Source organism: Dasypus novemcinctus, chromosome 6 (assembly GCF_030445035.2).
Source record: "Dasypus novemcinctus isolate mDasNov1 chromosome 6, mDasNov1.1.hap2, whole genome shotgun sequence".
Lineage (NCBI taxonomy): Eukaryota > Metazoa > Chordata > Mammalia > Cingulata > Dasypodidae > Dasypus > Dasypus novemcinctus.
Window position 1 is genome coordinate 79,217,167 of NC_080678.1, and position 25,308 is coordinate 79,242,474.

At 50.4% G+C, this 25,308-nt stretch overlaps 1 protein-coding gene across 1 annotated transcript in view; it reads right to left on the bottom strand.

The window, feature by feature from the left end:
* Positions 1-25,308, bottom strand: part of LOC101447632 (neuropeptide FF receptor 1) — a 144,572-nt gene that overhangs the window by 46,452 nt on the left and 72,812 nt on the right. Inside the window, exon 4 of the mRNA XM_071215554.1 lies at positions 12,259-12,426. Coding sequence (XP_071071655.1) covers positions 12,259-12,426 — 168 coding nt within the window. The remainder of the gene's footprint in view (positions 1-12,258; positions 12,427-25,308) is intronic.

A 25,308-nucleotide genomic window follows, 5' to 3' on the forward strand; every position in this document is an offset into this window, starting at 1 on the left:
GAGGGTCAGTGGGAAAGAACCCAGAGGGAAAGGTGCAGATCCACAGAGCTCACCTCTGCATCTCCCTGGCCTCCTGGCCAGGCCTCTTGCTCTTCTCATTCTGATGCAGTTACACACATACGCACACACTTACACACGCAGAGCACATCCTGGGAGAGGAGGGAGGTCACAGCTGGCAGCTTCAGGGACCGGAAGGTGGTTAAGGGCGGCGAGAGCATGTATACGGCAGTTTGGCCCCTGTAATCCCCCAAGGCTGGGCTTGTCCATTGTTTCAAGTAGAAGAGGCCCCTACAACCCTGAGACGGGGGCAGAAGTGTGCTTGGTGGGCGAGGGTTGTGGTCTAGCTCAGTGGTTGTCAGGCTTGGTTGGACATTGAACTCACCTGGGGTGCTCTAAAAGGTCTGGATGCCCAAATTCCACCATCAGAGATTCTGATGTAATTGGAATGGGGTGTGACGGGGCCATAGGGACTTTTAAAAGCTCCCTAGATGATGTGAATGCAGAGCAAGTTCGAGCATCACTGGGCTGCTAGGTGAGGATTAATGATAAAATCCAGTGAAAACATGTGCACAGCACTTCCATCCTGGGAAGCTGCCCTCATCCGCCTGCTGTGTGAGGCTGAAGTGTAGGGAACGTGGCCTGGACAAACCGGCCTTATTACCATCACTCACCCTCTCCCTCCCTCAAGCGTGCTCCAGCCATCACTTGCCTGTGACTTCCTACCTTCCTGCAGCTACTTGCAAATATCTCTCCCTATAAGAAGCCGTATCTTGGACAGCTGGGGCTCTGGAAAGAGTCTGCTTTTCGAATCCTAGCTCTGACCAGGTGGCATAACCTTGGTCAAGCTATTTAACCTGTCTATGCCTGTTTCCTCATCTGGTGAGAATACCTACCTCATAAGCTTGTTGTGAGGATTAAATGAGAGCATCCTTGAAAGTGCTTAGACAAGAGTTTGACCTCACCTAGTATAACTGGTGATGCTATGAGCTCCGTGATGGCAGGGAGGAGGCTTGGTTCACCGTGCATCCCTGGCAGAGTAAGTCACTTGATTAAGAAACAACTGCTGAATGAATGAATGTACTGGGTTGAACAGTGACCCTGCAAATTCACATCTACCCAGAGCCTCAGAATGAGACCTTATTTGGGATAGGGTCTTTGTACATATACCCAGTTAAGATGAGGTCGTCCTGCACTAGGGGGTGCTTGAATCCAATTCCTGCTGCCCTCAGAAGGCAGCCATGTGAACACAAAGGCAGGGGCCGGAGCGGTGCAGCTTCAAGTCAAGGACCTCCAAGGACTGCAGGCCACCAGGGGAAGCCGGGAGGAGGCAAGGCAGGCTTCTCCCCTAGAGCCTCAGAGGGCACAGGGGCCTTCCGACACCTTGACTTCAGACTACTGGCCTCTAAGCCTGTGAGACAGCAAATTTTGATGGTCTTAGGGCACCCAGTTTGTGGTGCTTTGTTAAGGCAGCCATTGGAAACTAATACACTGAATATTTTCCAAATAAATCCATGCACATGCCCCTTTCTCCAAATAAGGCCCTGGCGAAGCTGAGCTGGGAGCCACAGCATGAGGGCTGCTCTCCAGCTCTCTGGGCAGAGGCAAGGGTGGGAGGTATTGGAGAAGGGCTCATGAACAAGCATGAAAATGGGTTTTGCCCCTTGTTCATTTTGATTTGCATCTGCCTTTGGCTACCAGCAGAGTGCAAACAGTATCCTGGGTCATTGGAGGCCCTGGTTAATCAAGGCTTTGCCACACAGAGGTTAATACAGAGAACACCATTTCTTCTCAGGGGGTTGGGGGTGGACTGGGGACAGACACTGCAAACGGAAGCCTCCCTCACCACCACCCAGGCAAGCACCCATGTCAGGGGGCCTCATCTAATCTGTCCTAGTTGCTGCCAAGGCCTGTTTGTTTCCTCCCCACCTCTCCCTCGGCATGGCCCAGCGGCTGGCAGGCGCTCCCTGCTCGCCCTGCCTAATGACCGGCCTCCCCAACTCGTCAGGGCGGTGGAGCCTCCCTGCTGCTTGGGGCTCTGCAGGCACGGGTCTGCCATGGCATGCAGGGCAGGTCCTCCACCCTGGGCACAGCGACACTCAGGACACAGGGATCGGGACGAGGCTCAGACTCTTGAAAGCTGAGACCCAAACCCCACGCCCAGAGAGGGGGCAGCTCTGTCTCCCCCAGATAGGCCTAGAGCCCAACTCTTAGCCCACGCTTCTAACCCCCAAGCCCTCATCTGAGCTCCCCTTTGCCCTGAGTGCACCCTGCCCCCACCCCACTTACCAGGCTCACTCAATGCCAGCACCATTCCGAGTGCTTTGCATATATTAACTCATTTACTCTATTAAATCATACAGAGGAGGAAACTGTGACACCACGGAGTGAAATAACTTGCTGGAAAAATATGCCAGCTATTCCTTGACCCCGTGCAGTTAAGTCTGCCAATTAGTTCTCCAGCAAGAGGCTGAGGAGGAGGCCTGCTGCGGCTGCTCCTGCTGCTCAGCTGCTCCTGCTGCCAGCCCAGATGCAGGCTGTGGGTTCCGGCCTCAGCATCCCAGTGTCCAGGCCCAGGGCCACCCACTCCACACAGCAGGCTCGGCAGAACATCTTGAACTCAGTAGTTTCAATAGTGGCCTCCTGTTTTCCTTAAAAGTACACCTCTGTGTATGTGTGCATGTGTGTGCATGTGTGTGCACATGTGCGTATGACAATCCCTTAGAAGTTCACGGAGGGACTTCTCACTTTATCAAATGCTATGTGCATTAATTTCGACTGATCTCTGAGCAGGGCTGTGATGATATACATTGGGATTACTTTTCCTATTTTTCATATGAGGAAACTGAGCTTTCAGTTAAATGACTATACACTGCTAGAAAATGGTAAAGTGGGATCTCAAATACAGATCCCCAGACTCCCCATCCAGTGTTCTTTCCACCATCCTTAAGGAGGTAATCGAGTCATTCCATAACCATTGACTACTTCCTCATCAGCAATTACTTGGCCAGTCCCTGAGAGCCAAATGGGACTCAAGACTGGGACCTGCAAGGGTGGAGTGGCAAGCCTGGAGAAGGGGGCAGAGGTGGGCTCCAACGGCTCTGGAGGGTGCCACAATTTTGCTGGGGGCTAGCCACGTAGAATCGTCCAGGAGGACAAGGGGAACCTTCCCTGGTTAGCTGAGCCCTGTCCTGGGCCTGTAGCCCACAGGTTAGCCTCTGTCCGACAGCGTCTCCTGCTCCTCTGCCCTGGCCCTGGGTAAATGGCCCCAAGGTGGGGGTCAAGGTGAGAGGGGAGTGGCAAAGGAGGCAGAGCCACGGGCGGCAGGGGGTGGGCACATCCAGGCCTATATCAGCCCCGAAGGGATGAGCTGTTGTCCCCACTCTGCACCTGAGCTCGAGGCTCGAAGCTCGCAGAGGTGAGGTGACTTGGTCACGCTCATGCGGGGAGCGAGGCCTCAGACCTGTGCCTGTTCTGCTGCTAAACTCTGGGAAGCCTGGCAAGAGTGGAGGAGGACAGTGGTCAGGGCTGAGTGGAGTCTGATTCACAGGCCACTTACCCGAAGGGGACCACAACCCGTCAGGAGAGGGGCAGGGGGTGGGAGAGGAGCCTGCCTTGACGGCTGCTTGTGCACACCGTGGGGGTCTCCCTTCACACGTCTGTCCCGGCACCATCCGGACAGGAAACAGGCAGACGGCCCAGGGGGAACCCGCGAACCTTTCCTGCCGGTGGTCAAGCTGCCCCTAGGGCGCAGTGAAGTTCTGAGGGCAGCTGGCGCTGAGAGCGAGGCGCCCTCCCGGGCAGCCTGGGGAGACATGAATGCCTCTGTCTGATCTGGCATGGGGTAGGGCCTGTGTCCAGAGCCTTTTTTGGGGTCAAGATTCCCCACTTCCTGCCTTCCCCCACCTCGAGGTGGGTGAGTCTGCAGGGTGGGCAGCAGGCCGGCCTCTCAAAGCCTTGACATGGTAGTACTTAACGTCCAGTCCCCCTGAGAGGGGCTGTCCTGTAAGGACCAGGGCTTCACGGCTAAACCACGAGTGGTGCAAGGCGCAAGATGGTGCAGCTTGAGGGACACAGCCAGACAATTTCACACGTGTCCTTACAGCGCTGGGGATACAAACAGCTCGGCTCACAAACCCACCTTCGGATCTGAACAGCCCTGACCCCCACCCCCAGCAGAGCCTGCAGCCTCGAGGGAAAGGGGGAAGGCGAGAGGCGGCTGCTGTGCTCTGACCTTCTTAAGGCAGGACGGGAGCTCCCATCATCCCTCGTGCACCACCAGCTAACAAGACCTAGTAGAGCGGCCCCTCCAAGGGCAGTTGCCTTTCCTGCACCTACAGGACTCTTGCCAGGGCTGAGCAAGTCCACTGTAAGAGAACCTGCCCCCCTGCAACCTGCCAATTCAATTTTACTACTAGTTGCTGGGGGCCTCCAAGGCATGTGGCTTCCCTCCCTCACCGCCCCCGCTCCAGCCAGCCATGGCCCTTTCCATCAAAGGGCAACTCGCCAGGCTCTGAGCACTAAAGAGCTACATGGGAATCCTGTCCACCGCATTCTCTAGAGGCTGCTTAACCCCTGGAGCCTCTTTGTTCTGCTCTCAGTGGCCATCATGCCACCTCTCCAGGAGAGAGGCTGGGAGCAGATTAAATGAGATAATTATAGGGGATGTGTGCAAGGCCTCCACAGTCATTAGGTTGTGAAAAGTTTGCGCACTTCTGTTGTTTTAGATCAAAGCATTATTTCTGCACCTGCTCCTCCGGGGTTTCCTGTTTCAAAGGAACAGCTGGCCTCCAGCTGAATGACCAGTAGTCACATTCTCCTCCTTGCCCAGCTAAGGAACAGGGGGCTGTGCTATGGAGCTAAAGAACAGGAAGGGTAAGAAGACTGAAAAACGAAAGCATCGTCCCCAGGCAGGCAGGATGGGGCCTCAGACTGCACCCTGCCCAGGTGTCACGTGTCTCCCGGCCCCGGCGTCCACCCTCACGGCCCTCCAGCAGGCTCTCTTTCCCGGCACACTCACTCAGCACTGGGTACTTGGCGACTGTCCCATCCCCCTAAAAGGCAAGTTATTAGAGCGATCGGGGCCCACGGAACCTCTAAGGAGCAGCTCGGAAGAGAGTCCTACGATGAAATAAGGCCAGGTTCTCCAATGCCCCGGGTGACGTGGAACCGTTTACTCTGCTAAACAGACTGAGTCCTAGCCCAGTGATGGGAACGTAGGGGGCGGGGGACTGTGGGGTCCCGTAGAAATTTGTGCCCAGGATGGCCAGGGACACTACATCCAGGAGACTAGAATGGGATGTCTGCTCCTGTCCTGCCGGCCCCAAGAAGGGTACATGCGACACAGGGCCCAGGTGCCCTAGCACAGCACCAGGCTGCAGGAGGGTGTGGCTGCCACCTCCGGCAGGGCAAGGACTGTCAGAGTGCCATGATTCCCCCAAGTCCCTCTTTTTCTGCATGGGGCAAGGGTATGCACCTGAGGAGACCTTAGGAGGGCTGATGCAATGGCCTCGATAAGAGATGATGAAGGATTGAACCAGCCAAATGCCAAAGGAGGAGGCAGGGACAAAGAAGATTCAGGAAGCAGTATGGGCAGGACTTGACACTGACTCGGTGGCGTGGGGAATGGAGGAGAAGACATAGGGACAGCTGTGCCCTGAGCTGCTCACATCAGCACGCTCCCCTCCCCTGTGCAGGGCACTCGTTAGAAAAGCAGATTCCTGAGCCCAAGCCACAGACATTCTGTGTCTGTAGGGCTGAGGCAGGACCCAGAAACCTGCATGTTTTTTTAAAAAGATTTTATTTATATACTTCTCCCCATTTCTCCCCACCCCCCTTGTTTTTCACTTGCTGTGTCTGTTCATCTTCCTTGATTCTTTAGGAGGTACCAGGGGCTGAAACCCAGGACCTCTGATGTGGGAGGGAGATGCCTAATTATTTGAGCCACCTCCACTCCCTGCTTTGTTGTGTCTCTCATTCTGTTTTTCCTCCCCACGTCTCTTGTTGGGTTACCTTGTTGCGTCAGCTCGCTGCACCTGCCTGCTACGTCAGCTTGCTGTCTTCTTTAGGAGGCGCTGGGATCTGAACCAGTGAGCTTCCATGCGGTGGGGGGAGCCCAGTTGCCTGAGCCATATCCACTTCCCCAGAAACCTGCATTTTAACAGGCACTCCAGGGGGATCTGGATGTGGGCTCTGGGAGCTTACCCTAAGAAATTCTGTGAGGTTTAGGGAGTAGCCATGCTTGGCCTTTCTCTAACCAGAACAGGTGTCCAAATCCCCCAGGGAACTGGCTGTGGTACAGGTTCTGATTCAGGAGGTCTGAGAGGGAGCTTGAGGTTCTGAATGTCTAACAAGTCCCGGGTGATGGCCGTGCTGCTGGTCCTGGGACCACACTGAGAAATGCTGGCCCAGACAGGGAGACAGAACAGCAAGAGCGCAGAGTTCAGTAAATGCTCCCAAAGCATCACTAGGTAATACAGCACTTTTCGGTTTAGTGCTCTGTTTATTAGACCTTGTTTTCCTGTGATCTCTCCCTCCAGAACAGTGAGTATAGGGGAAAAAAAAAAAAAAAACAGCAAAGGGAGGGTTATGGAAAGTTAAATTCTAGCTTAGCTGAAACAGTCTCCTGCTTAGCAAAATGAAGTGTCCAAAAGACTTGATCTCTTTACCCCCCCGTGTTGCAGGACTTTAAACTGCTATCTGACATCCAGGACTTGTGACAAGTGGGGTAGGATGGAATGTGGCTCCTGCACCCACATCCAAGGCACAGCCGGGGGCTGTTGGAGTGGAGGAGCTAACTTCCTCACCTCCGCCAGGCCACCAGGTGCAAGCAATCGCCCACCTCGTCTTTCACCATCCACATGAAATGCTTCCACCTCCTCCAGAAACCCTCCTGGGGTCCTCCTGGGCGCCCTCCCACATGGACACATGGACAGCTGCGCCCGTCTGAGTTCTCTCCCCAGCACCTCTGATCTCCCTTACAGCTCTGACCGCGTCCTATCCAGGAGCTTAATACCTGCTCACACTCACGCCCCCCGATGAACTAAAAGCAACCTGAGCTCGGGACCTGCAGCTCATTCGCCTTTGCAGCCCCCATTTCTCCCGTCAAGTTTGCTTATAAATGCTGAAACGCTTCCAGACACCAATTCCTGGTTTGGGAAGTATGGGGTCCATCCTATTGCCCAGTCATTTGGAACTACAGTCTGAACAAACACTCTAGGCTACAAATCCTTTTCTCCCTCTTGGGAGCAAATAGGTGTGTGCTGGCAAGCCTGTCCCCAAGTACCCAGGGCCCTCCCATCTGGACTAGAGGCACCCAGCACTGCGTGTCTGTGAGGGCCAGCTGGGGGAAGATGTCCCTTCACCTGCACTGCATCCTGTGTACCTGAACCAGGCTCAAACCTCCAGACTCAGGGCATTTGGCCACAGGCAAAGACAATGGTGAGACGAAGAAGGACTTCCAGGCTGAGAGCACAGGACACAGCTGGAGGGGTAGGGACAGAGTCAGGTGGTGCCGACCCTGTCGTCACCTGTCTCCATGCTCAGGGGAGTGAGGAGCTTGTCCCCAAAGCTGGAGCCTTATTGCCATCCTCAGCCTACCCCTGCTGTGACCAGAATGGAGGGGGACATGGGTAGGGAAACGAAGGAGGGAAAGACGTACAGTGTGGCTGTGAGTGTGGCAGCGGGAGGATGGGCGGCTGGCTGGCCAACAGCAGACTCCCCATATCTCTGCAGGACAGCTCATGGGAGTAGCTCTCAATTTTTTTCATGACTCTAATAAAAAGCACATTTTTACATCATGACCTAGTATACAGATCTGTGTAAGTACATAATAAAACTGAAATAAAAGGCTTCACAACACAGTATTTGCCATACTACATGTGATACATCCTGACATTTCCTATTCTAATTCATTACAAATTTGCTGGTCTCAACCCACGACTTTGATTTTACGATTCATTAATGTGTCACAACTTGCAACGTGAAAAAATCTGCCTTACTGGGCCTCAGTAAATTCAGAGGGGCATGCGGGCATTATCATACCGGCTTGCCACAGTGTTCTCAACCAACCGAGTGCCTGCTCTATACCAGACCCCAAGCCAGATCAGGGGCAGGCATGGTGGCCCCAGGGACGAGAGGTGCAGAGGCACACATCAAGGCCACCAAAAAAGGCCAAAGGACCGACTGTCTACACAAGGTGGGCACAGAGGTGAGACGAGACCCGAGCGCACTCAGCCACCACTGAGCACCCAGGACCGGCACTGCCACCTCCGGATCAGAAAGCAGGCAACAAGGTCTCCGTCCCTCCCGGGCCTCCGTACTTCCCTCAGGGACTGGAGCCCTCTCTCCTCCACTGCCCATAGAATGGCCCCGAGGGTGGAGGAGGCCTGGGTGGCCGCACTGTTTAGAAACCTGAGGCTGGCAGGTTTGACCCTGGGGGCCCAGGATGCCGCGAGCCCTCCAGGTCTTCCTGGGCCAGGCCAGGGACATCCCTCAGGAGGTCCCTTTGGGAATGACCCTGAGACAGAGAGTCTCATTGTGGTGCACATGGGTTCTCTATTTTCTGAACTAAGGCTTCAAGGCAACTCATGTGTCTCAAGTTTATTTCTAAAAGAAATAAGTTTTTTTCCCTTTTTCCAATACCCACTCTGAGAGGGGAAAATAAGCCACTCTGAAGGCATCATAAGGTCCAACGCAATCATTCCCAGGAGATCAGCCACAATCAGCAAGGGTGCAAAGGCATTTCCATAATGAAGGACGTGCCAGGCAGTATTCCCAGCCCCCTTCCTGCCCTCCAATGCTCGCTTCCCTCCAAACAGGATGCTAATGCGGTGGTGGTCTGGCCTTTCCTCTGGTTTGGGAGTTGAGAAGTCACCCAAGAAACTAGGATGGCTGGGAAGCTGCAGAGGGGCTGTGGTTGTCTCCTCCCTCCTTGGTTATTTGTTGGTGCAAAAGGATCAGAGAAGTAGAAACTAGAAACAGAGGAGACTCCAGCAGGGAACCGTGGCTGCCTCGACGCTCCTTCTCTTCAGTGGGGGTGGGGGTCATGATCAACCCGGCCTCCCGCAGCGGACAGGGGCCTGGACACGGGAAGCCCCGGCAGTGAGCGTGTGCGCGCGCACACACACACACACGGCCTGGCCCAGGCCGGGCAGCAGAAGGGCTCTGTCACAGCTGAACTGACCAGGAGGCCATGCAGGGATGGCTCCTGATGCCTCCTCTTCCTGGCCAGGCATGAGACAGGCACGTGGAGGCTAGGAGGATCTTTTAGAAGCTCCGTTTCTACATCTGTCAAATTAGGATGGTCACCCTGCTGGTGAGGGCCTGCACACAAGTGTTCTTGGTAAACTCTAAGATGCTTCCACGTGCAAAGGGCGATCATGGTCACTCTGCAGAAAGGCGGAGATCTGTATATGAGAATGAGCGAAACAGCTGACCTTGGCTCTGGAGCTCCTGCTGCTGAGGGATGCTGTGAGCCTGTGGGAGGGGAAGCCTTAGGGGAGTGGGGTGCCACTCTACACAGCCCACTTCGGTGAAAGTCACTTTTGTACTTGGACTCAGCCACTCAGCCTGATCCCCCGCCTTCTTCTCTCTGACCACCTTCTGGAGACAAGGAGGGGAGAATAATCTCCATTTGAAAGAGGAGAAACTGCAGCTCAAGGGCTATGTGAGTCTTCCAAGATCACAGTTAGGAAGTGGTGAAGTTGGTGGCCAGTTTCTATCCTGTCTGCCAGCTATATACCCAGCTCTGATCATGGCATTTGTAGCAGTTTGATAATATTGATGTATTCCAAAGAGAAATACTGGATTATGTTTGAAAATTAGTCTTTTCCTCTGGGCATATTAGATTATATTGGATTCAGTACTCAAGTAAACCTCTTGTGACAGTAGGGTGTTAAGTCCCTGCCCCTTGGTGGGTGGGGACTCACAGATAAAAGGCATGGCAAAGGACAGAGTTGAAGGTTTTTAATGTTGGAGTTGTTTTTTGTGTGTGTATTTTTTGTTTTTCTCTCCCCTTCCCCGCCTCCCTCCCCACCCCCAGTTGTCTGTTCTGTGTCCATTCGCTGTGTTCTTTCTGTGTCTGCTTGTATTCTTGTCAGTGGCACCCGGAATCTGTGTCTCTTTTTGTTGTGTCATCTTGCTGCACCAGCTCTCCGTGTGTGCGGCACCATTCCTGGGCAGGCTGCACTTTTCTCGCACTGGGCGGCTCTCCTTACGGGGTGCACTCCTTATGGGTGGGGCTCCCCTACACAGTGGACACCCCTGCGTGGCATGGCACTCCTTGTGCGCATCAGCACTGCATGTGGGCCAGCTCATCCCAGGGTCAGGAGGCCCTGGTTTTGAACCTTGGACCTCCCATATGGTAGGCCGACACTCTATCCATTGAGCCAAATCCACTTCCTGTTAATGTTGGAGTTTTGATGTTGGAGTTTGATGCTGAAGTCTTAAGCTGGAGCCTGGGAAAGTAAGCTCACAGAGGAAAGAGAAGCAAGCCCCAGGAAGAGTGGAACCCTGAGCCCAGGAAGAAGCAAGCCCTGGGAAGACGGGAACCCTGAACCCAGAGAGAAGCAAGACCCTGGAAGAGAAGAACCCAAGAGCCCTGAACTCTTGCAGACGTTGGCAGCCATCTTGCTCCAACATATGAAAACAGACTTTGGTGAGGGAAGTAACTTACGCTTTAGGGCTGGTATCTGTAAGCTCCCATCCCAAATAAATACGCTTCATAAAAACCAACCAATTTCTGGTATTATACATCAGCACCCCATTGGCTGACTAATACAGCACTGGCCTCAGAGGAGCCCCTGTTGGCTACTGCCCTAGAGGAAAAGCCTCAATGAATTCATTGAGGAAAGGCCTCAATGAATAAGAGGAAGTAGAGGAGTGGCCCAGCAGGAGGGCCTGGCCAGGAATGGCAAGCTCAGCAGCAGGACCCTAGGCGACCAGGCCAGCTCAGGAGGGAGAGGCCTTGCAGTGAAAAGGTGATCTGGGCATGCTCGTTCTGCCTAACAGGGTACACTCGCTCAGGCCCAAAGAGGACCAAAGGGGCCAGCCCGGAGACCAGCCACTCAGGACCTTGGTCTTGGCAGGGCAAGACTGGGCCAGAGCCCACGCCCAGGGCCTTCTCAGAGGCCAGGAAAGGAACCCCACCCCAGGCACAGGGCGAAGTTTTGGAGTCTTGTATTCTAGTCCTGACACTTCTACAGACTCACTGTGTGACCTGTAAAGAATGGAGCAGCGAGCCCCAGAACCTCAGAGCTGCAGGGTTCAGGGCTGGGGTTGTTTCTGCAGCACCCCCGAGAGATGGGGAGCTCACCACTCACGGGGAAGGCCACCCCCAGGAGGCAGCTCCAAACCACCACAGAGCTCTCGCCTTGGGCAGCGGCATCTCGGCTGTGAATGAGCTTCCCGAGATCAAAGCATGGGTGCAGCCGCAAGGTCGAGCAGCATCAACCCAAGGCACCGCGAGAGAGGGAGGAATGTGCCCGAGGGGCTTCCTGCACAGCCATGGCTGCTGACGGAGGAAGCACTGGGGTCGAGGGCATGGGGAGGCCTGGCCAGTGCTGGGCTCTCTCCAGGGAGATGAGACAGCAAGCTGGGGAGGACACGCAGCCTCCTGCCATCGGGATGAGCCGGACAGCTACGTAACTATGGCGGGACGAGGGAGGGGACCTCCTCTTCCCGAGCAGAACCAGCCACCTGGAATCCGCTGTTTGCAGAAGGCACATATCGGACCCCGAGTGGGAGAGCCTGAGGATCCTGGTGGAGGGGGGTGCCAGCCAGCTGGGTCAACAGGAAGGGCCCGTTTGTACTGGAAGGGTCAAGAGTGGCTGTTCGGGACACATGCCCAGTGGGCCCTGCATAATGATGGTGAAGAGCTCACTGTGAAGGCGAGGAAGGGAGAGCTGGCGACTCGGCCAGGAATGCATTTACAGAGGGTAGGAGCTGAAGGGGCCTCGGGACAGCCCAGCCCATCAGACAGACACAGAGAGGGAGAGCCTGTGGTGAAAGGCCACCCAGCTAGCTCCAGACAGCGCTGTGCAGAAAGCCATGGTCTTTACCTGCCAGAAGTAAGTGTCCGGCTGAGCACCAGGCAGGCGGCAGGGCCGCAGGGTTACCTTCCCAGGCCCTGCGCCCTCTGCATGTACTACAAGAACCTCCAGCAGGAAAGGGTGCTCAGAGGAAGGCGGGTGTCCCCCGCCCCGGGCCAGATATCGATCTCGAATGGGCCGTGTCGTGCCCAGACCCCTCCCTGCCACTCACCCACGATCTCGTTCTGCTCCAGGTTGATGGTCTCCAGTGCTGGCAGGGTGGTGAGCTGCTCGGGGAAATCCCGGAACTTGTTACGGGACAGGTCGATGGCCTTGAGGTGCTGCAGGGTGCTGACCTCGTTGGGGAGGCGGTGCAGGAAGTTCCCTTCCAGGCGTAGAGCTGCCGAGGGGGGTGGGCAGAGAGAGAGGGAAGGGTGAGAAGGGGAGGACCCCGAGACCACCCAGAGCCCCCACCTCCCGCCTGGCCCCTGATTCCAACGCAGCCCACTCCATGCCCCTTTATGCTGAGGAGGGTGACGCTTCCACCACCGCCTGGCCCTGCCGCCCCTCGGTCCACTGGGTGCCCTGCTTTCGGCTTGGGGACTGAAGGCTCTTTGGGCTGGACCAAGGGTCAGGACGTGCTGGCTCCTCCTCATTCGTGGCCTCGGTCCAGGGCCCCCGCACCCCATGGCCACTCTGCTTGGCTCCTGTTCAAGGAGTCACTGGGAGCCAAGTAATTTCTGTGTCGTGACCCTGTTCCCTCCCCAGCCACAGCTGACCCGACTTGGGTGGGTTCCAACCCTCAGGTGGCTGCTCCCAAGTGGACCAGCAACCCTCGCAGAGAGCGGGGGAGAAGGCGAGCCTGGCTGGCTGGAGCCCCGCAGCTGGGCACCTGGCTGAGGGGTGCTGAGGGAAGGGGCAGGGGTGGTGCAGCTGTAGCTGAAATGCCATGATGTGCAGAGAGAGGTTGGGGTGTGCCCTGGGCTGGGAAATGAGAAGGTACGAGGGCAGAAACCAGGTATCATGGGGGCCAGGGCAGGGGTACATGACAGCAAAACGGTGCTTCCAAGGGGGGCAGCTCACCAGGCTGCCTGGGGTCAAATCCAAGAGGCTGTTCCCTCAGGGTTTTTTTTATCCCCTTAGGTCTTAGGTTCCTCATCTGTGAAAAAGGTCTAGTAATAATACCTGCCTCACAGGGCAGTTAACAGAGGAGGGGTTCACTGTCAGGGCTCACGTGGACGAGATGAGGAAACCAGCAGAAACTGAGGCCCGTCTGGGGGCCGACTCCTTCACGTCTGATCTCTGTGCCCTGCTCTCCTACTGCCTCTGGCTTCCTCTGCTTCCTTCCTTTCTTCCCTGATGTTTCCTGAGCACCCACTGTGTGCTAGACATTGTGCACAGCACTTCGCATACATTAAATCTGCACAGCAGCCTTGTGCTGTAATGATCATGGTGATGATGTCATGACCTTTATGAATGTTTACCCTGTACCAGGGATGGTGCCAAGCACTTCCCACTGTTGAGCAGCCTGCTCCCCTGGCCCCTGGTGCCCAGGCTCCACCTGGCCTCCCCCTCCCCATCTCTGCCTGGACATGGGGCAGGTTGGGGACAGGCATGTGTGCCCTCAGGTGTCTAAGGGTGGGGCATGGTGGCAGTTGTCCTACCCCAGACCGGCAGCGCCAAGGTGTCTGTGCCCAGCCCAGGTACAGAGCATGTCCTATGCAGAGGTTTCGAGATCTTTGGGAGCTGCCCACCTGTCGTGGAAAGGGCGGCTGCCTGCTCAACTTCCCCAGGTCCCCACCCCCAGTGGAGGCTCAAGGAGGTGGTCAAGCATCTAGCTTGTCAGGCCAGTAGCTGTCAGGCCTGAGGGTGTGCTCCGAAATGTGTGGTGGGCTCCTTGGACACCTGTGAGAGTCTACACTTGCCCCACAAGTATCCCCATGCCCAGAGTACCCCCTCAGCTAGCTCTAAGCCTGGAGAAATCCTCACTTCCTCCTTCCAGGAGTTTGTCTCTTCTGGTCAGCTCAAGGCACCCTCCAGAAATTAGCCATGAAACACAAATTGTGGAATTGCACTGATTTTTTATACACAAGTTAAATGCACTGATATTTGCCATTAAAACTGGCATTGCACAATACAAATGGGAAATCATGCTAATAATTTCAAATGTTATTTTTACTTTACTTAGAATGACATTAAACAGCAAATAAAAATAGACCATGACAAGTTGAAAGACAGCATGCAGAAGAAAGGAAAAGCTTTCTTTGTAGCTTTAACGGCACTCTTTTCCAGAGTTTTGAACAAGGGTCCCAAATTTTCATTTAGCACTGGGCCCACAAATTCTGTGGCTGGCCCTCTTCCTCAGCTCCACAAAGCAGCCCCTGGTGGTAGGAGAGAGCTGCCCTGAGGCTGGGTTCCAACTGCTTCCCCCAGGGTTCCCTGCAGTGCCAGCAGAGTTCCCCTGCCCCTCTGCGCACGCGCGCACGCACGCGCGCACGCACGCACGCACGCACGCACGCACACCTCTGAGTACAGCCACACTGCAGGGCCCTGCTTGGCCAGGCTGGGGCTGGAGGCAGGCAGGAATCACTCAAATTCATCTTTGTTCCACTATACCAAGCCCCTTGCAGTACACCATATGATCATGCCACAAATATTTGATAAATAATGACACTTCTTCTCATTCCCCCAGAGGCAAACAGATAATACAGAGAGACTGGATTACCCATTTTCTCATTTTCAGGGAACTTCCTGAAACCAAGGCCCCCATCAGTGGAACCACTACCCCTCCCACTAACTCAGGCCCCCCCCCCCAAGCAGCCAAGTACTTCAATAGTCGCACCTTAAGCCACAAAACAGCCCATATCCAGATCCCAGTCGACAGGACACAGAGTTGGAAGGGGCATGGGAGAATATCTAGTCCCGTGTTTTTCAAACCTGCCTTTCCCAAACACATTTCCTCAAATACTCTGAGCATGCTGCTGCCTCAGGGCCTTTGTACAAACAGTTCCTTTCTAGAATGTTCTTTACCCTATATATTTGCAAGACTGACTGTGTCACTTCATTTGATTCTCTGCCCAAATGTCACTCTAAAATAGGATTGCCTCTTATCAGTTTCTGTCCCCTTTCCCTGCAACATTTGCCTTCATAGGCCCTGTTATTGCCTAGCACGTTAACCTGTTTGTATATTGTCTGTCTCCTCATACAAATACGGACTGCATGAGGGTGAGGTTTTGCCTCTGATGTATAAAAGTGCCCACAACTGTGTCCTTTACCCAGTGAGCACTCAACACATATTTGATGAGTGAATGAAGAAATGAATGAATTTGAGTATCACCCTCAAATTTTGCCAAATTTCTGTCCACATGTGACAACATTTTTCCATAAACTGATTTGTTCTTCTTACTTATGTAAAAAGGGAAAAGTAGCTATTGCTTTCCTTAAGTGGAAAGTAAAAGTAAATATAATTATTACAAAAGTTTATTCAACTCTCACTGGACACTGTTGTCAGAATAAGAATCTGGGCCCCAGGGAGGGTTCAGACCAGTGCAGAGGGGCCTGGAGAATGCCTGCAGGCAGGAGAACGTGACCCAATTTGCCTGGCTATTCAGTTCCTGTGCACTTCCACAATGCCTCACTTCCACAATGCCTGCCAGGCTGTGTGGTCTGACGGCAGCTGGCACCTCCACACCCCCAGTTCATACCATGTCTGCAAGAGAGGCCTGTGATGGGCCACCTGGCCCTGTGAAGCCAGCCTGGGCCCCAGGGGGGCAGCCGCTGGTGGTCAGAGCGCATGCTGCAGGGTGCGGCTCTCTGTCCGCAGACCTCAGCAGCAGGTGCCACTCAGTGCTGCAGACAGGGAGCAGACCAATGCTCCAAACTGTCCTGGCCCTCCCCAGGCTTGTTTTCTACTTCCATGTTCAGGATTCATGTCATGCCTGCACCCATCTCCCAGAAGACTTCCTAAAAGCCCAGCCCCAGCCTTTGCTTCTCCCTGCCTAGGCCCTGTGGCATTCCATTAGCAGGTTTGTTTGCTGGGTAGGGATAGTGGGCCCTGGGAATGCAGAGACAGAGAGAGGGAGCTGCCTGCCTCCTCCTCCTGGGTTACACACGCAAGACTCTTCAGGGGTGGGGGTACAGCCCCAATCAGGGAGGGAGGCCCTCAGTGTCCCTCCTCCCCTGCCTGTGGGGGTTAGAGACAGCTTGGGGTTCAAATTCAGACTGCCACTTTCAGACTGTGGGACCTTGGGTATGTTACCTATTTTTGCCTCATAAACTGGGGACAAGAGCAGAACCTCTTTATAGGGCTATTATGAGGCTGAAAAGAGTTAATATAGGAAAAGAACTTCGAATAGTACTGGGCACCCAGTAAAAATGTATGTGAGAGAGAAGGATGGAAGGATGGACAGAGACAGGTGGGTATGGCAAACCAGGCAGGGCACCTGGCTTAATCCAGTCATCTGGATGGTAATGGGTTGTTACCTACCAGACTTGTATTACTTATCACCCAAGTTTACTTAGAAGGAATATGCTTTGTCTGAAGCTATAATGAACACAAGCCCATCCTGTGCTGTTTCAGAAAGCAAAAGCGCAGGATCCTGTGGCATTTGGGAGCAGGTGTTTAGAGCCCCAAGCAGTGATGAGCTGAAAACATGGCCACAGCATCACAGACGTGCAGCATCACAGATGCACAGCATGCTAGCTTGGAAGGGGTACTATGGCCTGCTGGCCCAGTCCTTCATGCCGCAGCATCAGACCTCATAGTTGTCCTCGCTTGATTTTGTTAACCCCCATTTTTGACATTTTCAGATTGTTAAAGAAAAATTTAAAAAGAGGCCATTTATCAAATCAATTTGCTGAGTCTAATTACAGCCACAAGGAGGTTCAACTGTAAGACAACTCCTGAGAGCTGAACAGCTCTCCAAGGTAAGGCCCACAGAAAGGGGGCCGAATTCCTGAGATTGTCTGCCTTGCCTACAATGTTCAGATGTCTCTAGAGCCCTCAGGAGCTCCCCTGCTTGAAGCACTGTTTACTGTGGCAGTCAATGAGATCCTCCTTAAGTGTGTATAAGCTGGACCTCTGGAATGACTCACTGTGAAATCTCTTAGCTATAAAAACTCTCTTATATTTAATATGTCTCCCTTTTGGTCAAGGTCTTTTTCCAAATGCATCACTAGTTGGCGCTCGGTAATAATCCCTCCGTGCCAGGGAGGCTCATCCCTAGGAGTCATGTCCCATGCCAGGGGGAAGGTAGTGAGGTTATATGCTGAGTTTGGCTTAGGGAGAGGCTACATTTGCACAACAAGGAGGCTTTAAGGGGGTAACTCTTAGGAAATATATAATACTAGGCTAACTTTCAATTTCACAGGAACAAAGTTCGTAAGTTCAACCATCAATATCAAGGACCTGGCATATAGGTCTGGCCTCCTTCACTAGGCACTTCCCATGTACTCTAGGGATTCTTACTGCTCTATTAGAGAATGTAGCAGGACTTCCCAGGAAGGAATTCAATATTCTTTCAGTTATTGTGTATGTCTCCACCCACAAAGACAATATCTCATGACCACATGAACATATTCATCTTCCATAAAGGCATGCCCCAGGTGCAACTCTCCCCACACATGCTCCCACCACTGATACCCTACACCAGTAATCCTCCTCTGCCACAGTTGCAACCCTTCTGTAATCCCAAATCTCCCCCAAAACAAGGTCCAAACTAAATAAATAAAAATCCTAAAAAATAACAAAATACAAAAATATTTTTTAAAAAATAGGGGGAAAAACCAGCAAGATGGCGGAGGAGTAAGGAGCTCCTAGAGTCAGCTCCTGCTACACGGCAGTTAGCAAACACCCAGGGCTCTCTGGAGGTAGGTTAAGTACCTGTTTGGGGGCTCCAGGAGACCCAGAAGAGCATCCTGCAATGTCCTTGGGGGAGTGGAAGGAGGAGACTGCCCATCTGCAGGGAAGACTCATAAATAGAGCGCTCCATCCCACGGAGGCAGGTGCCCATCCTCCACTGCAGGCACAAGCCGCCTCCGGAGCTGTTCCGCGGCTGGAATTGAAGCTCCACTTTCCAAAAACGGGGGAGGAAGAGATGGTTGGGCACCAATTTCAGCTATGATGGGGAAATTCAATGGGCTACAGTATGATCCTGAGAACAGCTAAGGTTTGAGCCTGTCCAGGTCAGAAAGAGGCCGGGAGCTGCCACCTTAACTCCGCGCCTGGCACGAGGGGAAGCGGGGCAGACTGGAAATCCCAGTTCTGGTGGGCACCGGCTTCTTCCTGTTCTGACCATACTGCAGGTCTAGCCTAGGACCCAGTGCCACCTCCAGCAGGGAGGAAGCTGCGGGGACCTGTGCCAGCCTGTCCAGGAAATTACCGGACAAGCCGCAGAGGCCAGTGATTGTCCTACTCTGGCAGCACAAGCTGTCCCAGGAGCTGCTCTGTGACGGGAATTGGAAGCTCCATTTCCCAGAAACAGGAGAGGAGGAGACAGTTGGCTGCCGATTTCAGCTACTGATTGGGAGATTTGGCTGGCAAAGAGATAACCCTGGGAACAGCTGGGGTGAGCACCAGCCCAAGTCAGAAAGGGGCCAGTAGCCACCATTCTGACTCCACCCCCAGCCTGAGGGGAAGCTGGGCTGACAGTTTCTTTCAAGCAGATCAGCCTGCAGCCCACCTAGGCTCAGTCCCGCCTCTGTCAGGGAGGAGGCTGAGGAGCCCTGTACCAGCCTGTAAGATAACTGCAGGGAACTTCGGCTGGCATAGACTGAAAATCAGAAATCTACCAGGGCAACTGTGGTCATCTTAGGACTTGCACTGCTTAGATTGCTGCCCACACCTGCAGCCACATCCCTGCCCTAGGCAGGGGTAAAAGGGATGCGAAACTTTATCAATCTCCCTGGGCAACTACAGTCTAGGCCTGTATGTGGATTATTCCACATAGCTATGACTCTGTCCCTACTCCTGGCAAAGGAGAAAGTTGGAAGAAGCTTCATTGGTCCCTGGTGCAATGAGGGCAGCTGGAGCCTCCACAGCTTACAGCACCAACTACATGCTTGGCTCCTACTGCACAACCAGCAAGGGAGAAATGATAGGAAGTCCTAAAAGAGAGAGAAAAACTGCACCCAGAAAAAATACTCTAGTAAGCCAGATGCGAAGACACCAACAAAAAATTACAATCCACACCAAGAAACAGGAAGCTATGGCCCAGTTAAAGGAACAAGATAAGCCTCCAGATGACATAAAGGAGTTGAGACAACTAATTATAGATGTTCAAACAAATCTCCTTACTGAATTCAATGAGATGGCTAAAGAGATTAAGGATATTAAGAAGACATTGGATGAGCACAAAGAAGAATTTGAAAGCATACACAGAAAAAGAGCAGATCTTATGGGAATGAAAGGTGCAATAAATGAAATTTTAAAAACACTGGAATCATATAATAGCAGATTTGAGGAGGCAGAACAAAGGATTGGTGAGCTTGAAGAAATGACCTCTGAAAGTGAACATACAAAAGAACAGATGACAAGAAGAATGGAAAAAATTGAACAAGGTCTCAGGGAACTAAATGACAGCAAAAATGTGCAAACATACGTGTCATGGGTGTCCCAGAAGGAAAAGAAAATGGAAAAGGGGCAGAAGGAATAGTTAAATAATGGTAGAAAATTTCCCAACCCTATTGAAGGACATAGATATCCCCGTCCAAGAAGCACAACGTACTCCCATCCAAAAAAATTCAAATAGACTAACTCCAAAACCATACTCATCAGAATGTCAAAGGCCAAAGACAAAGAATTCTGAGAGCAGCAAAAGAAAAGCAATGCATAACAGTTAAGGGATGCCCAATAATATTAAGTGCTGATTTCTCACCAGAAACCATGGAGGCAAGAAGACAGTGGTCTGATATATTTAAGATACTACAAGAGAAAAACTTCCAGTCAAGAATCTTATATCCAGCAAGACTGTCTTTCAAAAATGAGGGTAAAATAAGAATATTCATAAACAAACTAAGAGAATTCCTAAGCAAGAGACCAGATTTTCAGGAAATACCAAAGGGTATGCTAGAGTCTGAAAAGAAAAGACAGGAGAGAGGGGCCTGGAAGAGAGTCTAGAAATGAAGATTATAGCAATAAAAGTAACTAAAAAGTGTCAAAAGAGTGGTAAAAATAAAATATGACAGATAAAACTCAAATAGTCAGGAATAAACTTAACCAATGATGTAAAGCACTTGTATTCAGAAAACTGGAACTCAATGTTAAAACAAATCAAAAAAGCCCTAAATAATTGGAAGAACATCCCATGCTTATGGATTAGAAGACTAAATATTATTAAGATGTCAATTCTACTCAAATTGATATACAGATTTAATGCAATCCCGATAAAAATTCCACCAGCATTAAAGAAAAACTTGAAAACATGATCATTAAATTTATTTGGAAGGGTAAGGAGTCCTGAATAGCCAGAAACATCATAAAAAGGAACCCTCATCTCTAGGCTTTAAATCATAATACCTACCTATAGTGGTAAAAACAGCATGGTACTGGCCTAAAGACAAACACAATAGACCAATGGAACCAAATTTATGGTTCAGAAACAGACCCTCACAGGTATGGCCAGTGATTTTTTTTTAAGATTTATTTATTTATTTATTTATTTATTTATTTATTTATTTATTTATTTATTATTTCTCTCCCCTCCCCCCGCCCCAGTTGTCTGTTCTCTGTGTCTATTTGCTGCGTGTTTTTTGTCCGCTTCTGTTGTTGTCAGAAGCACGGGACTCTGTGGGTTTTTTTTTAAGATTTATTTATTTCTCTCCCCTTCCCCACCACCTCCTGCCCTGGTTGTCTTTTCTCTGTGTCTATTTGCTGCGTCCGTCTTCTTTGTCCACTTCTGTTGTTGTCAGTGGCACAGGAATCTGTGTTTCTTTGTTGCGTCAACTTGTTGTGTCAGTTCTCCGTGTGGGCGGCACCATTCCTAGGCAGGCTGCACTTTCTTTCACGCTGGGCAGCTCTCCTTACAGGGCACACTCCTTGTGGGACACCCCTGCATGGCACAGCATTCTTTGCGCGCATCAGCACTGCACATGGGCCAGCTCGACAAGGGTCAAGGAGGCCTGGGGTTTGAACAGTGGACCTCCCATGTGGTAGACGGACACCTTAACCACTGGGCCAAGTCCACTTCCCATGGCCAGTGATTTATGACTAGCCTGTCAAACTCACACAACTCGGGCAGAACAATCCATTCAACAAATGGTGCTGAAAGAATTGGACATCCATAGCTGAAAGAAGGAAAGAGGAACACTATCTCACACCTGATCCAAAAATTAACTCAAAATGGATAAAAAAAACTAAAAATAAAAGGAAGAAACATAAAACTTCTGGAAGAAATTACTGAAAATATCTTCAAGACCTGGTGGTAGCTGGTAGGAGATAAGAGAAGGACTGAGTGGACTACTGATATTTAATATATGTAGAAGTTTTCATTAGCTTTACCGTAAAACTGTGGAAATGTATAGAGTGGATGGTAACACATAGTGAGTAACAGCTAGTTTATAAATGGGGATGTGACTGAAAATGGTAGTCTAATTATGTAAATGCCAACTGACAGAATGCTTGAGAAAAATCTAGGAACTTCATAGCACAGTAAACCAAGAGGTGGGTGAGAATTGTGGTTGATGGTACAGATGCAAGAGTGTCCTTTGTTAGCTAGAACAAATGTATATTACTACTGCAAGGTGTTGGGAATATGGAGAAGCATGGGAAAAATACAGCTGGAGTGAGCTATGGACTGTGATTAGTAGTAATAATATTCTTGCATCTATTCAAAAGATGTACTGTGTTGATACTGAGGCAGTATGGAAAATGGGAGCCAAATGTACACTATGGACATGGCAATAATCAGATTATATTATTCTATCTGTAGCAAATGACATACCACATTGTGGTGTGTTGATGGAGGACTGTTGTTTGAAAATTCTGCACATGTGTACGACTGTTTTATAAGTTTATAACTTATGTCATAAAAAATATATTTAAAAAATAATAATAGGGTGAGATGGGGGAAAAACATACCAAATCTAAGATAAGGACCATGATTAGTAGTAAGATTTTGACAGTATTCTTTCATAGTTTGTGGCAAACGTCTCATGACAATGTAAGGTGTTGATGGAGGGTTGATGTATGGGACCCATTTGATGTTATGCATGTTTGCTTTGTAAGTTCACAACTTTTACTATACACTTAATTGTTTATGTATGTTCATATATAAATGATATAAAGATAATAATAGGATTGGTTAGGGGAAAAATATTTTGTTTAGTAGTAATATTTTTTTAAATTTTTATTTATTCATTTATTTCTCTCCCCTTCCCCCTCCCACCCCGGTTGTCTGTTCTCTGTGTCTATTTGCTGTGTCTTCTTTGTCCTCTTCTGTTATTGTCAGCAGCATAGGAATCTGTAATCTGTGTTTCTTTTGTTGCGTCATCTTGCTGTGTCAGCTCTCCGTGTGTGCGGCACCATTTCTGGGCAGGCTGCACTTTCTTTCGTGCTGGGCGGCTCTCCTTACCAGGCACACTCCTTGCACATGGGGCTCCCCTACGCGGGGACACCCCTGTGTGGCAGGGCACTCCTTGCGTGCATCAGCACTGTGAGTGGGCCAGCTCCACACGGGTCAAGGAGGTCCGGGGTTTGAACCTCGGACCTCCCATGTGGTAGACAGACGCCCTAACCACTGGGCCAAGTCCGCTGCCAGTAGTAATATTTTGACAATGCTCTTTAATTATTAGTTTAAAAGGGTTAAAAACAATGCAAGTTACTGGTGGTAGGGTGAGATGTTATATATGTTTGTTTGATGTTATATATGTTTGTTTTGTAAGTTCACAACTATTATACATTTATTGTTTATGTATGTTTATGTATAAATGATATATTTCAATAAATTTGTTTAAAAAGTTAAAAAAAAATAGGGGAGCAGATGTAGCTCAAGTAGTTGAGCACATGCTTCCTATGTACGAGATCCCAGGTTTAATCCCTGGTACCTCAAAAAAACAAAAAACAAACAACAAACAATAAGTGAAAATTACAACACCATTTTTTACTGAATTGGAAGAGCTAATTATGAATTTATTTGGAGGGGCAAGAAGCCCCAAATAGCCAAAAACATATTGGAATAGAAAAATGAAATTGGAGGAATCACAATACCTGACTTTAAAAGTATGCTACAAAGTTACAGTGGTCAAAACTGCATGGTATTGGCACAAGAATAGACAAACTGACCAATGGAACCAAACTGAGAGCTCTGATAGAGATCCTCACATATATACAGTCAACTGATATCGGACAAGGCCACCAAGCCTGCTCAACTGGGACAGAATGGACTCTTCAATAAATGGTGCTTGGAGAACTGGATATCCATATCCTAAAGAATGAGAGAGGATCACTATCTCACTTCCTATAAAAAAATTAACTCAAGATGGATCAAAGATCTAAACATAAGAGCCAAAATTGTAAAGCTCCTAAAAGATAATGTAGTCTACAAGATCTTGTAATAGGAAATGGTTTCATAAACTTTATACCCAAAGGGCAAACAACAAAAAGAAAAAATTGATAAATGAGACCTCCTCAAAATAAAAAACTTCTGCACTTGAAAGGAGTTTGTCAAGAAAGTGAAAAGGCAGCCTACTCAATGGGAGAAAATATTTGGTAACCGTTTATCCAATAAGGGCCTTATATGCAGCATATATAAAGAAATATTACATTTCAAAATTAAAAGGCAAACAACCCATTTGAAAAATGGGCAAGAGATTTGAATAGACACTTTTCCAAAGAAGAAATACAAATGGCTAAAAAGCACATGAAAAGATGCTCAACATCACTAGCTATTAGAGAAATGCAAATCAAAACTACAATAAGATATCATCTTACACCTATTAGACTAGTAGCTGTTTAAAAAACAGTGAGGGGGGAGCGGGTGTGGTTCAACCAATTCAGCTCTCATTTACCATATGGAGCACCTGGGCTCAATCACTTATTGCTGATGGCAATTTCCTTGGTTGATTACAGATGTAATCAGCCATCTATGCAATAAACTCATTGATGACTGAAGTCCATAAATGTCCTTGTATTACACTTAGCCCAGTGCTTGCCTGACCAAACAACTGGGCACATTACATGGCCAAGTTGACACATTAGCCTAACCATCACAGAGAGTACAGACATCCAAACAATATTAAATCTTCAGACCCATGAACACAGGATGTCTTTCCATTTATTTAGGTCCTCTTTTAATTTCTCTCAGTAATGTTTTGTAGATTTCATAGTATAAGCTTTGTCCTTCTTTTGCTAAATTTATTTCTAAAAATTTTATTCTTTTAGATATTTTTGCAAAAGGAAATTGCTTTTTTTTAATCTTTTTTTTAAATTAATTTATTTATTTAATTCCCCCCCTCCCCCGGTTGTCTGTTCTCTGTGTCTATTTGCTGCTTCTTGTTTCTTTTGTCCGCTTCTGTTGTCGTCAGCGGCACGGGAAGTGTGGTGCGGCACCATTCCTGGGCAGGCTGCACTTTCTTTTGCACTGGGCGGCTCTCCTGGGGCACACTCCTTGTGCGTGGGGCTCCCCTACGCGGGGGACACCCCTGCGTGGCACGGTACTCCTTGCGCACATCAGCACTGCGCATGGACCACCTCCACACGGGTCAAGGAGGCCCGGGTGAACTGCGGATCTCCCATGTGGTAGACGGACGCCCCAACCACTGGGCCAAGTCCGTTTCCCGGAAATTGCTTTCTTAATTTCATTTTCAGTTTTGCTCATTTTTACTGTATATTGATCTTAACATCTGCAACCTTGCTGTACTGGTTTATCAGTTGTAATAGTTTTTTAGCAAATTATTTTGGGTTTTCTATATATAACATCAGGTTATCTGTAAAGGGAGATAGTTTTGCTTCTCCCTTTTCAATCTGGATACCTTTTATTTCATTTTCTTGCCTAAGTGATCTGGCCAGAGAACCTCCAGTACAACGTTAAATACAAGTGGCAAGAGCTGGCATCCCCGTGCCTATCCTGACCTTAGGGGGGAGCGGCATCCCCGTGCCTATCCTGACCTTAGGGGGAGCTGGCATCCCCGTGCCTATCCTGACCTTAGGGGGAGCTGGCATCCCCGTGCCTATCCTGACCTTAGGGGGAGCTGGCATCCCCGTGCCTATCCTGACCTTAGGGGGGAGCTGGCATCCCCGTGCCTATCCTGACCTTAGGGGGGAGCTGGCATCCCCGTGCCTATCCTG